This window comes from Cyprinus carpio, chromosome B16 (genome assembly GCF_018340385.1).
Source record: "Cyprinus carpio isolate SPL01 chromosome B16, ASM1834038v1, whole genome shotgun sequence".
Lineage (NCBI taxonomy): Eukaryota > Metazoa > Chordata > Actinopteri > Cypriniformes > Cyprinidae > Cyprinus > Cyprinus carpio.
The window spans coordinates 25,299,529-25,317,874 of NC_056612.1; the positions used below are offsets into that span (position 1 = coordinate 25,299,529).

General features: G+C 34.6%; 1 protein-coding gene and 1 pseudogene across 2 annotated transcripts in view; both read right to left on the bottom strand.

The window, feature by feature from the left end:
- The window catches only part of LOC109105634 (glucocorticoid-induced transcript 1 protein), a 14,675-nt gene extending 6,978 nt beyond the window's left edge, over nucleotides 1-7,697 (bottom strand). Inside the window, exons 1-2 of one of the 2 annotated variants that reach the window (XM_019118897.2) lie at nucleotides 7,245-7,697; nucleotides 1,198-1,319 (exon numbers count right to left, since the gene is read on the bottom strand). In XM_019118897.2, coding sequence (XP_018974442.1) covers nucleotides 1,198-1,319; nucleotides 7,245-7,539 — 417 coding nt within the window. In that variant the 5' untranslated portion in view covers nucleotides 7,540-7,697. The remainder of the gene's footprint in view (nucleotides 1-1,197; nucleotides 1,320-7,244) is intronic. The other variant, XM_019118895.2, reaches the window with a different exon arrangement.
- A 1,258-nt stretch (nucleotides 7,698-8,955) lies between these two features.
- LOC109085856 lies at nucleotides 8,956-18,065 on the bottom strand (annotated as a pseudogene).
- Nucleotides 18,066-18,346: the final 281 nt, after the last annotated feature.

Genomic DNA, 18,346 nt, shown 5'->3' on the forward strand with positions numbered 1-18,346 from the left:
GTACCATCAGATATTAAATGTACTGAAAATACCTCTATAAAACAATATATTTTAAATATATTTTCCATTTTTCGTAATTAATATTTAAAATTCTAAAATGTAAGTATGTTTTAAAAACAGAATGTAAATAATATGTATGTACACAGATAAATCCTTTTCCATTATAAATCAATAAATCCATCCCTGATTGATAAAACTGACATGTCTTATTTAACACCCTATTTAACTTGGAAACAAATCAGATTATGGAAGTGAAATTGGTTATGAACACCATTTCATGCTGATTCAATGTGTGTGAATTAACTAAATAACAATGTCATTACAATACAAAATGAAATGGCAAACTAAGTGTCATTTATTTTAAAGAAAGAAGCAAATAAGCAAACTTTTCGATTTGGATGGTTAAAAAAAAATCTATGTTTTAAGTGATAAAACAACAGAAATGAAACTCAAAATTGGTCATTTTTTTCTGTTTGTGAAATACTAGCATAACATTACATTACATAAAATGATGAAAACAGTAAAGTTAGTTCTGAGAAAGGTATCAATGTATCAATGATATTTTAATAATGTTTTGTTGTCAGAGGCATCGAGACATTAAGTGTAATTTCTCTGTTTGATTCATCAATGCACAATATCGAATCATTCGCACCATCTCTGCAACAAATTTCCTTTTCCATTTACGTCACTGGCCTCTTATTTTTCAGCTCTCTTGGCTCTATTCTGTTATGTAACGCCCACTTTTTTAAATAAATCAATTCCTGATAGATTCAATCAACATACTGTCTTGTTTAACATCCTGTTTAATTTAATTTCTGATTATGGAAAGCAAACTGGTTGCGAACAACATTTCATGCTGATTTCCAGTCATAACTGTCTCAATATCTAAATATCACAAATATCAAAACACTTTTCAAGCATTCATTTAATAAAATTGGGATTTTAAATGCTAAAACCATAGAAATTAAATTTTAAATGACTATTTGGTAACTCTGTGTTTGTAAAACATCAGTATCAGTACTGTAAGTCATTGAGTGTAATTAGTTCTGACAAAAAGTCCTTATATCAATGGTTTGCAGATGCATCTTGTTTGATATGTTTTCTAATGCAATGGCATTCAGACACTGTGTGGTTGTCGAATTATTTTAGGGGTAACTATGTGAAGTGTTAAGCAAACTGCATGTGACACTGACTCACCTGTGTGGCTTTATCACTCATACAGGATGCCTGGGGTTGGTACGGCTCTCGCGGCCACTGTCCAATTAGGTACTGCTCAGGCAGCTTGTCCAACGAGGGCGGCTGTCGACTGGCTGATCGAGCTTGAGAAAAGAAGAGGCGTTTTGGATTATGTACTGTATGCAGTGGACAGTGATATGAGACATTACTGCAGTGCGGTAACAGTGAGAAAAATGGTGGGTGTCACTGGAAACTGATGAGCTTTTGCCTGCACTGTAATAATGGTACTGAAACAGAACAAGAACAGATTGTATTTATGATGGAATGGAAGTAACAGAAACTTGATGTTTACATTTTCTGATGAAAATTTGACTAGTGTTTGACCATGCAAAACATACTTGCTTACAGGTCTAATTCAAGTCTGATGATAGTCTGATCTCTAGATGTGGTCTAGAGCTCAGGTCCCTCTGTTAGTGTAAATATAATTTCTAATATATATATACACATATATATACATATAAACATTATTAATACATTTTATAAAAACGACAAATTTATATAATATACTACAAACTAATATAATAATAAACTTAACACTACAATTAAAACACATACAATACAAATTATAAACACAAATCATATATTATAAAATAAAAAAATATAACATTAAAATTGACATTCATATATTACATATTATATTATATTATATAACATGTATATATTACATTTTATGTAATATTACTGTGTGTATTCATATAACACAATATAATATATATATATATATATATATTATTCATATATATAATACATTTTATAATCAGAACAATAAATTAATATAATATAATAACACAATATAATATAATGATAACCTAAACAATTGCAATGCAGAATACACTAAAACTTGTGTTTTTATTAAACATGTTCATGCATATATTACATATATTATATATATATATATATATATATATATATATATATATATATATATATATATATATATATATATATATATATATAAATGGTCATACACACACACACACACACACATATAATGACTAAATGTCTACTAAATGACTAAATGTATATGTAAATATATTAGCTAAAATGAACTAATTGACTACAAATGGGTGTTCTCACTTGAAAGTTACGCTCTGAGGACACACAAGGAGGAAATGAAACAAAGTGAAGCAGCTCACAGTGAAACCCACATGCGTGTACACACATGCACCAACAGCTGAAATTCAAAACAACTCGCTTGCATGCAGCCCACAGAGTGATTCCTGTGAGTGTTTGCTCTCTGCTCCAGCTCTGCAAACACAAATGTCAAAGCCTATGCAAAAGAGCCAACGAAATGGCACTGTCGGTTTACCCTCTGCTCATTGTTTTACACCATTGTACTGAAAGAAAACAACTCAGCAAGTGACACTCATTATCAGACGTGTCGCAGCACGGCTGGTTACAGTTCAGGCCTCGAACACTGAAGCGGTCTGAATGATAACCATCAACTCTGAAACATTTTCAGCCCAGTACACACACCTTCTCTCAATGCACTTGTTGGGGGACAGCTACGCTACATTCACTTGCAGATTGCAGTGAGGCAGCTGCAAGCTCTTTGTGTGAAGGAGAAGCGTTTCAAATCTCCATGAGGACGGGCTAGAACCGTCACTCGTATCAGAACAGGATGTAAAAATGTGGCTAGAACCGTTTAGACAATAGTGGTTTACTCGTATCAGAACAGGATGTAAAAATGTGAATGACTGTCAAAACCTTGTTTTTGAAATTCTTTGCTGAACTTGCACAATTAAAGACTTGTGAACAATTGGTAACACAATGTATACAGTACTGCAAAAAAAAAAACACAATGCCATTATAAATGTCTCCAAAAACAATGTGCTACATTGTTGTCACATGATGTTGCATGTTTAATTCACCAAGTAATATGAAATTATGGTGTATTCAAGTCATGTCGGAAAGACTGTATTTATGAGTTGAATGTATGTGAACACTACTACCACAAAGTCATAATTACAAGAGAACTATCTTTAAGCCCTGAGTTTCCAAGTTTGGGGCATGTTAGTGAGAAAACATGCCAGATGCAATAGCTGAAGCCTCTGTATTAATGGTAAATTTGATTATTTTTATTTTTTTACATAGAATGAGCAAAGCAGCATGTATAAAATATTGTAGTACTATACAACAATGAAGGAATATGTAACTATTTAATGTACAGCAACTTCAGAAATTTAATAAAAATGCATAAACTCACTGATGGGCATTCTTTATTCATAATTTTTTGGAAGTAGTTAACAGTTTATTTTTTTGTAGAAAAGGTACATCATCTTGCTCAAAGTGACTTGAACACAACCGACGTCGTAATTATGACTTCCCAACTCGTAAATACAAACATGCCAGGAGGATTTGAATGCACCTTGGGAAAAAAAAATATTCATTTTTGTGATATTTTAAAATATATGAAGGTTTGGCAGACTGATCAAAAAAGAAATCAAAAAACAGAAGGGTCAAAACTGAAGTCACTTCCAGTTCATCTATCACACTCGAAATGGAAAGTCAAGTTGGAAGCATTGCATTGTGGGATACAGTATTCCACTTCTAAATTGTGACTAATATCAAAGCCGTCCATACAGACACAATACTGTGCACTGTACACAGCGCAGAAGAGTATGTTAGTATAGGCCCCGATATATTTCAAACGAAGTTCGTTTTCGTTCTTTCGTGTCGCGACGCTCGCACGTATCACCCAAAACAAAACAATCTAGGAGTGAGACGGGCCCAAATGGTCAGAATATTATAGACAAAAGAATAATGATGAGTCAAGTATCATGTTTGCAATACAAAAGAACCATTCTATTTCCATAACCAAGTCTTTATGGGAAGTGTGAATGGCTCATAGTCTGAAAACTTTAGCATGGTGTGGAAAAAAATATTGGAGTCAGTTTGTTACTTTATTTTATTAGTGTTCATATATTTTATTAAACTGGATAAATTGTTACACCTTTTTATATTTTATGTGGTGTCATGATTTACTTTTGATAAAAACAAGTGTTTATTAATTTATGTTCGTTTGGCATTTCATTTATTGTATACCCTTTAAATTCGCTTACTGGAAGAACATCAACAGCAGTAGGCCTATGCTCAGCCCCTCCAGCGGCTTTTCTCAAAATTTGCAGTGATATTTGCGTCATTTCTTATTGTTTTGCAGTGAAACTATACCACAGACAACATTCTTCTAACACTGTTATGACTTTGAGGAACATTGTAGGGCTCCAGACTAACATTTAAGGAAAAGCCCAGTGCCATTAAGTTCTACAGAAGGTGGCTCCAGCACCTGACAGTAAAGCACTCTCCCTAATCACACATGTACATCTCGCAGATGTCTATTTGATGTCAACATTTACACATGCAAGATGTATTTTTAAGAGTGCTTGCTAAGTGCAGTAAGTCTCTAAGATGTTTCCTGTCAGATGTCAAATAGACATTTATTAGAATGCATGTAAAACAGCTTCTGAGAAGTTATCAGAGTACACAGCAGATGTTTCCCAGATCTTTTGCAGACATCTTACAGAAGTACTTGTGCTGTCTAGGTAGTTGAGATGCAAATAATATTGAGATGCAAATAATATCCCTAATATATATATTAGGGAGTGTAAATGGCATATAAGTACATCTCTGCAGCCATCTACTAGTGGTAATTTAATATCTTTTTTTTTAATTATAAATAAGTGTTACATACAGTAATGAAACTTTTAGCTTTATAAATGGGGGCAACCAATGAAGGATGAACAAATATTGTCACATTAAAAATAACGGTCAAATTTGGTAATACTTAAAGCTTTGAAGTGCTGGGAAAAGTTGTGTGAAACATGTAAAATCACTCAAACATTAGACCATTTCTGCCAGAAGCTGTTCCTGTAGTTTTACTGTTAAATCCATGGTGAATGGTGGTGATTTGTGTTTATTGAACAGTGTTTTTCCTGGTTTCCACATCAGTGGCGTTTGTTCTGATATCAGCTTTAACAGAATTCTGCCCCGAATTTGAATGCTTCTCACAAGATCTAACAGAGATGTTGATTCTACTGCTTTCTTCAATGTACCTGCCAGCGCTGTGTATAACGGTGTCGCGTGATCGAGATCAGCCACAGATAAGCGGTTTGTGCTGTGTAGCCCAAACGAGTAGCGCGGATTCGTTCGACGCGTCTAAGCCCAAAATCTGCGGCAATTATGAAAATTTGCGAACTTTTGCGAAAATTGTGGAGTTTGCTTGATTTTGCCATAAATTCAGTGATCGCAGAATCGCAAAATCCTGGAGGGACTGTATGGTGTAACATTTATTTGAAACACGTGTATTTGGTCCTTGCTACCTTATATCTTTACTCTTTTCTTTTATTCTTTTCATGGCTTTGGAAAACTTGTCTTGGATGTTGATCATATGTCGATCATACAGGTGCGGATATATTTGTGCCAGCTCAGCTATTCGACACTCCAGTGTATTCAGGAGATGTTGTTCTCCTGTCGGACCTCCGTAGAATGAGAAATGAACTGAAAAAAAAAATCACACTTCAAAGAATGTGGAGTTCCAGAACACACCCAACGATTGCGTCACCGCCACGGACCAATGGATGCTCAATGTTTAGGAGCCCAAACGAACTCCCCCAGAAAGTTTGCTTTGGTGAGCTGTTTCAAATTGCCGAAACAAACTCAAAGTGAACTTCTTTTCAGCCTGATTTTATTCGAAATGACGTCATATCAGTTCGCTCTTCGATTTCGTTTGAAGCATATCGGGGCCTTTAGTATGCTATTCCAAACATAGCAAGTGTGACTACAGAATTAGAGCGAAGATGTGCATGTCATCTGAGGAAACGTACAAAGGTTGTAATAAACCTTTTATTACTAAATTTAATATAATATTACATTTAGTAATAAATATAATATTATATTATATTTTTTTAAATATATAAAAAATAAATATAATATTGATTTTTTTTTGTGATAACGATCATCTGATTGTATAATATCTTACTTATTACACAGCTACCTGCCAAATAAACAAATAAAAGAACATGGAATATTGATGATATTTTATGCAGCTTAGCATAAAATTGCACAGCTATGTAGAAAATCAATTGACTGGGAAACTGGTCGATTATGCAGCTTAGCGTCATTATTATGAGATATAAATGTCAAATGCCATTATTGACCAATCAGAATCAAGTCCAGGGAGCAGTGCAATAAAAAAATATATATGATAGCTCACAAAATGGTTCATAAAGTGGTCTGTGGTTCATACGCTATGAACATTTTGTATCATTCTGAAATACACTGAATTTATGGTTGGATGACAGAATGTATGGTTCTTTCTTACGAAAGAAAGAAAGAAAGAAAGAAAGAAAGAAAGAAAGAAAGAAAGAAAGAAAGAAACTTACATGGCCATAACATACAGAAACATACTGTACGTACTGTACGTATATTAACACACACACACACACACACACACACACACACACACAAAGTTGCAGTCTTTATCTCAAGGTCTTGAGATCTCTGATGGCCACAGAAATGTGCCGTTGGACTGGATCAGGGTCTCAAGGAGCCTAATCTTGGTATGGATCTGGGTCTTAGTGGGTCTAGGTTTGGTTTGGGTGCTATCTCTGACTTTGATACAATACAATGGCTTTTAATCATTCCTTATTTTCTTTGCACAGGAACTGACAACTCTGCTAAACTGTTCATGAATGTTTCCGACTGTAAGTGAATCTGTATTAAATGACATTGGGCTTACACAAAAATTACTTAAGGCTATAATAAACAACATTGGGGGAAATCAGTGATTTAATCCCAAATGCACGTAGCAGATTCTATTCAGACCATAACATATCTATAAAACCTTAGGAAGAAAAGCGTATTCAGTAAATATCCAATGTGGAAGATGCAGTTAAATCAAGCTCACGTTAAATATGAGTTATATAGAACAAACTCAATAAATGAAGTAAAATGAATTAAGGTGTTGCTGTTACTGATTTTATAAAACTACTTATAAAAATAAAGCTTACCTCTCCCTGCTGTTATAAAGTGATTCTCTGATGGGATCCTGGTGGGCTTAACGTTAGTGATGTGCTTCATGTCTGCAGCCTGTGATGATGATGATGATGATGATGATGATGATGATGAAGGACTTCTGCTGTGTCTTGAAGTGGAGAATGACGTTGATCTCGTCTGATCACTCCATCTCAGAAGGACAGTGTTATTAGAGACAGGCTGAGGTCTGGAGTTACTGTTGCACTTAGTGCGTATATGCGCACGAGACACAATAATAAACTCCAGAACGAGAACTGAAAACGTGTTCATGCGAAAAGCCGAGTTATTATTACACGTCGCTTCCTCTTAACCTACTGTGCGCGTACGAGCCTGTCGTTCCCTGTAAAACTCTGAATCAAAGTGGACTCAAAGTTCAGAAGCAGGTCCAAACTCTCTGCGCTGACAGATGTGTAGCAGTAAAGGCAGTGGGCGGGAGGAAGGCACTTGCACGCTCAATCTGATTGGAGCAGAGACCAGCGACGCTCGTTCCTCATTGGCTTAGGCGTTCCTTCTTATACCGAAGAACCAATGAGATCACTGCTGGGGTGGAGTTTAGTTTTGCATGGAAAACAAGCATTCTGCCTTGGAGCTGTGGAATGTTTTTATGTTGTCTCATATTCTGAACAGAGAAAGTGTAGGAGTTTTGTTTATATTCTGGAAATAATTACTTGAATTATCTTAAAGGCATAGTTAAAAAAAAAAAAACATTCTTTACACGGCCTCATTCTGTTCCAAACGCAAAAGCTAGGGTTGACTCCATCTGTTAAGCTCCAAAAATGGCAAAAACATCATGAAAGTAGTCTTTACAAACAGGAAGTTGTAGTATGTAAATAGTGTGAGAAAAAATTAAAGTCATTATTAACCTAAAACCTTCCCTTCTTCCTCATTTGTTCTTGTTTACTCAAAACAGTATTGGGCCTGATGCTCACTTTGATGACAATCATAACAAAATGCTATTAAATCTCATGACAAAGCACATTTTTCATCCAAATTCTCCAAGAGAAGACTGTTGTCAAGGGTTCCCTCAGGAATTTCTTTTTGTTTTGTTCTACACCATAAATTACAGCCATAGCTCAAAAGTGAATTGGATGTATGACTGCAATTTATTTAGCAGAACAAAATGTGAAAGTCTCAACAAGTAAAGTTAACCACAGACCATATTTTACCACAATACTCACAAATCCCCAAAAAAGCTATGCACAAATACAACAGAAATGTCCTGAGTCCCATTTCTCCAAAATGCTAATTGTCTTTCTGGACTACAACCTTAATGGCTTTATTGTCATGAAAATGGCACAATGCAAAAGCAAAAGCAAAAAAAAAAAAAAAAAAAAAAAAAATATATATATATATATATATATATATATATATATATATATTATATATTTATTATTATATATTATATATATATATATTTTATAAAAAAAAAATGGTCCTAAAATATAGGCCTAAAACAGGCTTTTCTGGGTGAACTGTGACTCAGACATGTTTGTACACCATTTTTTTTTTTTTTTTTACAGTAAGTAAATATTTGAAACTTGATCTTAACAGTTTAACTCTTCATTTCTGCGACTGCATATCTTTGTCATAGTTCATTAAACTGAAAATATGTATTGATCTCATTGAAGCAAACAAAACATCTCATTACTTAGTTGCATAAAGAAAAGAAAATATTGCATTCAAAACTCCTTCAAAAAATGTTTTAATAACATTAATCATCAATGTAAGTTCTTTTTAGCTTTTCAAAAAATAAAGACACAATCATTTAAATAGTTAGAATGCTAAGTTGTTGCATTGATTGTGCAATATATCAAGGTAAGCATTACCTTTGGATCCAAAAATGCAACACTTAACCAGAACTAATGTTAAACCCACACATCTTTGTGTTATTTGTTAAAAGCAATTTTTGAAACAAACTGAATAGACACTTTACTACTCTCCAGCGAAGATCATTTGAGCTGTACTGTAGATCTCTGACTAATCACATTTTCAACAGCTGACTGAGGTTCAGTGTGGGATATGAAGTAATATGCAATAAATACTGAATAATAAAACAATATAAATCACAGGGGCAAAGTAGCTCAAAGGCAAATAGTGGAAGCAGTTATGGACTGTGTGAATGCACTTTCTGAGATATAAACAAAACATTTCTTACATGCATTCAAACTCCTCAGGTTAAATTACTGTGGTATCTCTTTCCCAGTCTCTAAAGTTGGTACTGAAATAGTTTTATTCATAGAAACTCCTGCTACTGGACCACAAACGGATAGGTCAGACATTCACATGGATTGTCTCTCGAGAAGGTCAGACGTCTGAGAAAACACAACTGTCCGTGGGTGGGTGAGTGAGTTAATCATGGGTAACATAACCCTAACAATTTAACTGCTTTAGTTCCTGTGACAATAGAGCACCTGTCGTCAACTTCAATACCAGTGAGGTGTGCAGATCGCTTCAGAAAAGACACATATGCTCTTCTTTAACTTTGTCATCAACACTTACAGTACTAATGTTGGTAGCTGGTTTCTAGTGTAGTAATGTGGGAGATTTAAGTCAGAAAGGCCTTTATACACTATCAGAAGGCACCAGGTTGCCTGTGGTGTCCAGCTGCATGCATTTACAGGTGCAGGCCGAAACGGGACACTCACTGTGATCTCTGAAAGAAAAGACAATATAATTGCACTTCAAATGTGATATTTAATACTATAAACTACAGTTCAAAGGATTGGGGTTGGAAAGATTTTTTTTTTTTGAATGACATCTTTTATGTTCATCAAGGTTGCATTTATTTGGTCAAAAATACAGTAAAAATAGTAATATTTTGAAATATTATTACAATTTAAAATAACTGTTTTCTATTCAAATGTTTTTTAAAATGTAATTTATTCTTGTGATGCAGAGCTGAATTTTCAGCATCATTACTCCAGTCTTCAGTATCACATGATCCTTCAGATATCATTCTAATATGTTGATTTGCTGCTCGAGAAACTAATATTTTGCTTAATATTTTTGTGGAAATTGTGACACTTTTTTTCAGCATGCTTTGATAAATAGAAGGTTCAAATGAATTTATTTGAAATAGAAATCTTTTGTATCATTATAATAAAAGTCACTTTTGATCAACTGAATGCATCCTTTTTGAATAAAAGTATTAACTTTAAAACAACAACAACAGCAACTTTTGAACAGTAGTGTATTTGTATTTATAAGGTCATCAAATAAATGGCTCAATATGGGTGAATATGACTCCTACCTAAACCAGCTGAGCATGTGACCTGCGTGACCACCGTGCCGGCAGTTGTGGCACCAGGTGAACCAGTTATTGAACTGAGCGAGTTTTTTGTCTCGTGTGAGATCGGCTTTCTCATCTGCTTTCCCTGTGCCTGATAAGATGGATGAGATGAGTCTCACAGTGAACGGAACATGTTTACATTATGGTATCATATATCAAGAAGAACTTTAAATGATCCATCTGTTACCTGGGCAGCTGGACACAGGGGTGCCCATGTTCATTAAGCAGAGGGCACAGCGTGGAAGTGGTTTACGACAGCCAGGGCAACTGGTGACCTTTGACTTGGTGGGTGAACCGCTGACCCCGTACTGACTGAATCCACGGCCCTGATGAGGCATCGCTGAGCAGCTGTATGATATAGACTTTCCACAGAAGTTACAGCTCACAAACACCTGCACAGAACGTATGTAAAGCAATCAGATTAAATAAGAAAAAGAATAGAAGAAATCAGCCAACATAAAAACAAAACGGAAGCATAAGTATGGTACAAACAATTATATAAATTCATGAAAAATATTTACTAAATATCAAAGCTAGGGATGCACCGATAAATATAAACAACATTATAAATATTATAAACAATAATATAATCACTAAAATATTTAAGAAAAAAAAAAACAATATATATATATAAAAATGTATGTATACTAAATCATTAAAATATACATCATAAAATGTAAGATTAAGTATCAAAAATTATATTAATACATATTTATATAGCCATCATAAAATGTAAGATTAAGTATCAAAAATTATATTAATACATATTTATTCATATTTTATGAATAATTTTAAGTATCAAAAAAATTGTAAGTATCAAAAAATAATTTTAAGTATCAAAAATTATATTAATTCATATTTTATCTAAATATTCAAGCTAGGGATGCACTAAATCTCAATCAATATACAGTATTGTTACAGAATTTACAATATTTAAGAAAAACTTGCTTATATATATATTAGGGCTGTCAATAGATTAACATTATTATGGATGAGATAAGTGATTAATAATATAATGTGTTTTGTGTGTGTATATACACACACACACACACACAACATTGCCCAGTCAGATCAATAAATAAAAATCACTGATACTGAACAATACAAATGTGTCAGTGGTTATATCATGCATCCATAACCGAGACTTAACAACTGCCAGAAATAAAAACAACAAATTGATTCTAGCCTGGGCAAGTGGTTTTGAGCTGGAATCCAATTTGCTCCTATGAATGTCAAATTCAGCCCGTTTATGCCAAAACCTCCAGGCGTCCAACAGGTTGCGATAGTTCTCTATCCAGCACTGCACCCGAGGGTCCTTCAACACCTCTCCCGGGGAGCCCTGCCATCACAAACACCACATAAATCTACATTTAACTCACTCATCTGGAGATTGTGAGGAAGACCTCAATCTACATGAGTTCTCCTGGTTTAACAACACACTGTCACACTTCTTTTTCTTCATAGCATTTCTCTTCTCTTGCTTTCTAGTCTAGTTGTCTAATAAAACCCACCAATGTATATTACAAATATATGTTGACGCAGTGGCAAATAGCTTTTGCTCATTTTTTGTAAGTCACTTTGGATGAAAGAGCATAAATGCATAAATGTAAATGTACAACAATTAGATTCATCCTATCCATCCATCTAATGAACATCTTCATTTGTTTGCATTTACCTTTTCATATATTGCTTCTTCTGTAATATACACAACTGTTTAAAAATTTAGGGTAAGATTTCTCTAACAGAAATTAATACTTTTATTCAGCAAACATGCATTAAATTTATTAAAAGTGACAGTAAAGACATTTATAATGTTACAAATAAATATTTCAAATAAATGTTGCTCCTTTGAAAATTACTTTTATCAAAAAGTATCACGGTTTCCACAAAAATATGAAGCAGCACAACGGTTTTCAAGCAATAAGCAATGTCTCTCGGGCAGCAAATCAGCATATTAGAATGATTTCTGAAGGATCGTGTGACACTGAAGACTGGAGTAATGATGCTGAAAATTCAGCTTTGATCACAGGAATAAATTGCATTTTAAAATATAATCAAATACAAAACAGTTTTTTTTTAAACTGTAATACTATTTCACAATATTACTGTTTTAGGTCAAATAAATGCAGCTTTAGTGAGCATAAGAGACGTCTTTCAAAAACATCAAAAATGAACTGACCCCAAACATCCATCCATCCATCCGAGAGCAGACTGTATTTATCATGTATTGTTCTATATCTCTACACACACCAACTACTATCATCACACAAAAACTCCCCCTCCACACCTCCCGTTTTTTCTACAAAACAACTCTCCATGAGATCCACTCCGTCTTTCGTCAGTCCTGTCAGCAGGATGCCCTCCAGATTACCAGCCTCCTTCATCTCATTGGCCAGCTTGTCTATGTAACGAGGCAACTTAAGGGAGCAAAAATGACAGTGTATTATAAAGTGCACAATAAGACTAAGATAAACTCAGGGGAGAGCGGGTCTTACCTGAGCATCATTTAGAAACATACACGCAAATGCCACCCTGTCCCTGACAGCCACACGACTCTCATACTAGAAAACACAAAACACACTCTTATTAAATAATTAACCTCAATATACAGCAACTACAATTGCATATTTTAAATTCGGTGCAATACTGAATATTCTTTTAAGCACAATACTCTGATTAGTTTTTTTTTAACATACCAAGACGGCATCATAGGCGCCAGGTTCACTGGTGAGGAAGGCGAACATGACACACAGGTACGGCTTCTTCAGCTGGAGTCTGAGAGAGCTGCACATCTCTCTCCACAGGGAGTTTTTCTCATCAGTGTAGCCCGACAGAGCCATGGCCACCACGTTCAGGTTCAGATCACCTGAGCACAACATCAAGGAAACGGAAAGCAAGATGCATTTGCACATTTTCAACATCTAAACCAAAATCAAGAAAAGAACATTTCTGTTACTTAAAATAAAATAAACCTTAACTGAACTAAAATTAGTACTGTAAGTGTTGTACTGTAAGTACTAAAATAAACTAAAACTAATAAATAAATAAACTATATAAACATTTAAAAAACAGTGTGTGTGTAAAATAAAATATAATTTAAAAAAATAGAGAGAGAGAGAGAGAGAGAGAGAGATTGTATATCAATGATACTCCTTTTGTGTTCTAAGGAAGAAAGAACAATATATGCTGTTTAGATGAGTGCAAACAAAACACAACGCAGAGACAAAAACCTTATGACAGTAGGTGTAAAAAAACACGCCCTTTATAAAGATTATAAAAGATTAGATCTGCTTCCCAAAGCCAAACGAAATTATGCTTAAAACCCAAACAACGGGCAATTATGAACGACAATGAAACAAAACCATATCCACATACCCAACTCAACCTCAACTTCATGGTCAATATATAAAAAACAACCATCATTTAATAAAATAAACCATGCTTTTGTCATTTTGACAGTATATAAGGATCACTTTTGATTGCAAACAGGCAGCTGATGCCTGTTTAGCCTGGATTTCACACAGTGCTTCTAACATTCATCCGGAACAGGACTTCCTGTAAATCTCCTAGAGGAACATGAACATCTATCTCTCTATATAAACAAGTTATTAAAAACTGTTCATGTCATCTCCAATTTAAATAACTCCCTACTAGAGATAAATTATATATTGTTAGGAGCAAATAGAGGTGTTTCTTTAACACATATCAGGGCTTGTTTTCATCAATTCATGCCGTGTATGTTTATTATGTATCTAGTTATGCATCTTTTTACTGTACATTATATTTTGTTACATGTACAGAATGGAGTTTTATTGTCAACAATGAAGAAGTAAAAACAGTAGCAAAGTAGCACACATTTATAATATTGGTCATCATATCATTAAAAAAATAGTTTGGCATCAGTTAATAATTTTTTGGACATGACACTCAAATGTCCAGGAAAAACATGTTAATTATCATAAAATAAAACAAAAACAAAAAATAATATAAAAAAACAAATAAATAAACACAAAACAAAAACAAAAACAATAAAAAAATAAATAAATTAAAAAAAATTATTTAATATTATAATTTATTTTTTTAGATATATATATATATATATTATATTTATATATTAATATAATTGTTTATTTAATATTTAAATTAACTAATTATAATTTATTTTTTCATTTTCATTTAGTTCAAGTTAAAGTACTAAAATAACTAAAATTAAATTAACTAAAACTAATAAATAAAAATAAATAAACAAACACTATGTCATTTATATCAAATGTTATATATTTAAATATAAATTTGATTTTTAGTACATTAAATGTTTTTATTTCTTTTTTTATTTTTATTTTTTGCAGTACAGGAACTGTGGAGGAAAGTGTGGCTAACTGGCATAAAAATAATGTACAAAATCTTAAAAATATGCTTAATTATATAAAAAAAAGTATAATTCCTTTTTTGGGGGGGTGGTGGTTGTCCCTCCAGTCCAGTCCTGTACCTTTCTCTGCTGAAGCTCCTTTGTTAAGAATCTGAATGGCCCGTCGGATGTCCAGGTTAAAGAGAGCGACAGCAGCGGCTCTCTCCCACTCGCCCTCCTGCTCCAGAGACTTCAGGAAGGGCTCCACATCGATGTCGGGCCCTCGACTGATCCAGCCACACAGCTGCAGAGCCAGACTGCGCTCCTCGCTGTGGTACCACGGTACATCGGTCTGTCTGTCTGAACCTGACCAGCAGCGCCGGGTCTCTGTGGTGCCTGAGAGAGAGACATTTCTTTAGAGGGCCTCCAGTGACAGATACCATGAGGCTGACTCAGGCATTTAGCAGATATCTATGAGAAATACTTCTACTGAGCAGAGCAACTACTTTTGTTCATCTGTACAACAATCATCATGTTCACAGAAACAGATATTGTGCAGTTTGTACTTACCAGAGCTGGACTTGACGATGTTTTTGATGCCTGAGTAGATGAGCGACTGTTTATTGCTCTGTTGCTTCTGCTCCACATTTTCAGTGTACTGTTTCATAAGTAAAACTTGCATAGGAAATATAGAGATATCAAATAGAACAATACCATATAAACAAGAATATGACAACACGAAAATGAACCAATCACTCCAGTGATTAACAAATAGTAAATTCATAAGAGTTGTGAACATTTCTCAAAAGAATTTCATGTTAATAAAGTTGTTAAAACTGATATCTTTTTGTTTAACAATGTGTAGTTTACGATGTCAGATGCCACAGACTGTTTAATTCCCCGAAAAAAAGAAAAATTACAAAAGAACAAATTACACAAAACACTTAAAGATTTTTTTTAGAATAAGATGTAAAGCAGACCAGACTTCATGCTAAACTAGTAAAAAATAAATAAATAAATAAATAAATAAATAAATAAAATTATATATAATAAATTATATATATATATATATACTAATATTATATATATATATATATTATATATAAAATAAATATTACACACACACACCTACACACACACACACACACACACACACACAACACACACACACAAATACATACAATATATATAGAGAGAGAGAGGATATTTATATATATTATATATATATATATATATCTCTTAAATGTATAAGAGTAACACTATTATATTATTACCTATTTATTATTAGGGTCTATAAAAAAGTTACTATGATTTATATTATAATATATATAATTTATTAGATATATACTATATATACAATTATAGATATATATTATATGTAATATTAGTTTTATATATTTACCTTATTTTATTATACTATTATTACTTGTTTTATTCAAAGGTTTTTTACAATTATTGTTAAAATTATTATAATTATATTATTACTACAAATATTATTATATGTAAATAATGCAATATAATGCACAATATAAACTATATTAATGATTATATATTTTAGTAATAATAAAAATATTATATAATATTTAATCAAAAAACAAAAAAATAAAATAAAATTAAAAAAAAAAATAATAATAAAAAATTGGTTAAAAGGTAAACATTAAAAAATAATAATAATAATAATAATTCACGAGTCAAGTAAACAGCAAAATATCCTGAAACAACAATTAATAGTTTGGTTTTCAGGTAAACATTCAAGAATAACTTTGACACTATATGCTTTGAAAGGTCCAATGGTCTCCTGTAATGCTGCAGCGCTGCAGTGAAGGATATAATGGAGCGTGTACCAGAGCGACCTCAGCTGCGGGTCGTCTCCTCCGGCCAGCACATGGTTCCTCCACACCTGCACGGTGTCGTGGCCGTAATGTGACTGCGCTCGCTCCCTCATCTTAGTGGCGATGTCCTTCTCAGCAGCGGCCGCCCCCTGACCGGCGTCCTCCGTGCACTCGTACAGGTGCCGCCCGCACGCCCACATCAGCGCTGTGGTGGAGCTCCAGGCCAGCGATATGCGCTCGAAGACGGTGAATGTCGTTTCATGACCCGGTTGGGTGACACCACCACCATGCGGTTCTGGGCGGACGGATGCCAGGCGAAGCTGCTGATGATGCTCTCGCTGCAGGGCTGGACGCTGCGCTCGATGATGGTGGGCTCCACCCGTCGTCGCCGAACGGCATGGGGCGTTTGCTGCATGTCGTACAGCCGCGATGATGTTGCTGTCCCGCGTGAGCGTGGCCAGCAGGCCCATGCGTGTGGGACACCATGCCACTTTAGTCAAAGGTTTGGGCTGCTCAGTCAAAGTAAAGACCGGCTTTTCGAATTTGCGCAAATCCCAGATGGCCACCTGGCCTTCGAAGAAGGACGCGACGCGATCCTGAAAGTGAGGATCCACCGTTACGCCCTGGATGGCTTTGGTGTTCACAAACGTCTTCTGGCTGGTGTTACGCAGGTCAAAGATGGCCAGATTTCGGTGCATCCCAGCCAGGAGTAACTTTTGATGATCACGAGGGAGCCAACAAAGAGAAAGACACGCATCGTTCTGTCCGAGCTCGTACAGCGGTTTGGTCACCACCAACCCAGAGTCCACATCTCCAGACAGACGGACCTTCTCAGCAGGAACCGCTTCAGGGGAAAACTTACTACTTATGTCCCATATGAGAACGGAAAAATCAGCCCGATGTTTGTCCAAACCAGCCGCCAGCCAGTTACTGTCCACCCGGTTCCACGCGAGTGTGTTCCATTGTCGGGCGTGCTTGGGTACAAACTCTACACACCAACCACCTACATACATAGTTGTGGCTCTGTCCCAGACAGACCAGTAAGGAACACTCGTCCGTTGGCCTGTCCCACAGCCAGCAAACACTCCGGCTCTTGTTTGGGATACCAGGCCACACATTTCATATACGGGGTGTCGGAGTTGATGGCCAGCAGCGTGGCCGCCGTCTCCTCGGATAGCGGAAGGGCGCCGGCTTTGGTCTCCGAGCTTCCTGCAGGTCCGATCCGATACAGACTGAGTTCAGTGTCGCAGATCACATAGCGGTCTGCGTGATGAGGAGACCACAGGATATCGGGCTTATAGCCGCTCGACATGGCAGGACAGAATTTTCTTCATAAAAAATACCATCTATACAGCAATAACATAATTTATACAGCACTCACATATTTTACTTGGTTTAACTGTAAATATATTACATGTTGTATATATATGTGGGCATACATATTCCATATAATAATATAATCTACATAATATAATGCTATTATTAAAAAATGTAAATAACTAATATTATTCATAATTATGATTGATAATAATAACATAATTATTATTTATTTATTTTTTATATATTATATGACCTGTAATAATGAAGTTAATACTACTTTAATAGTAA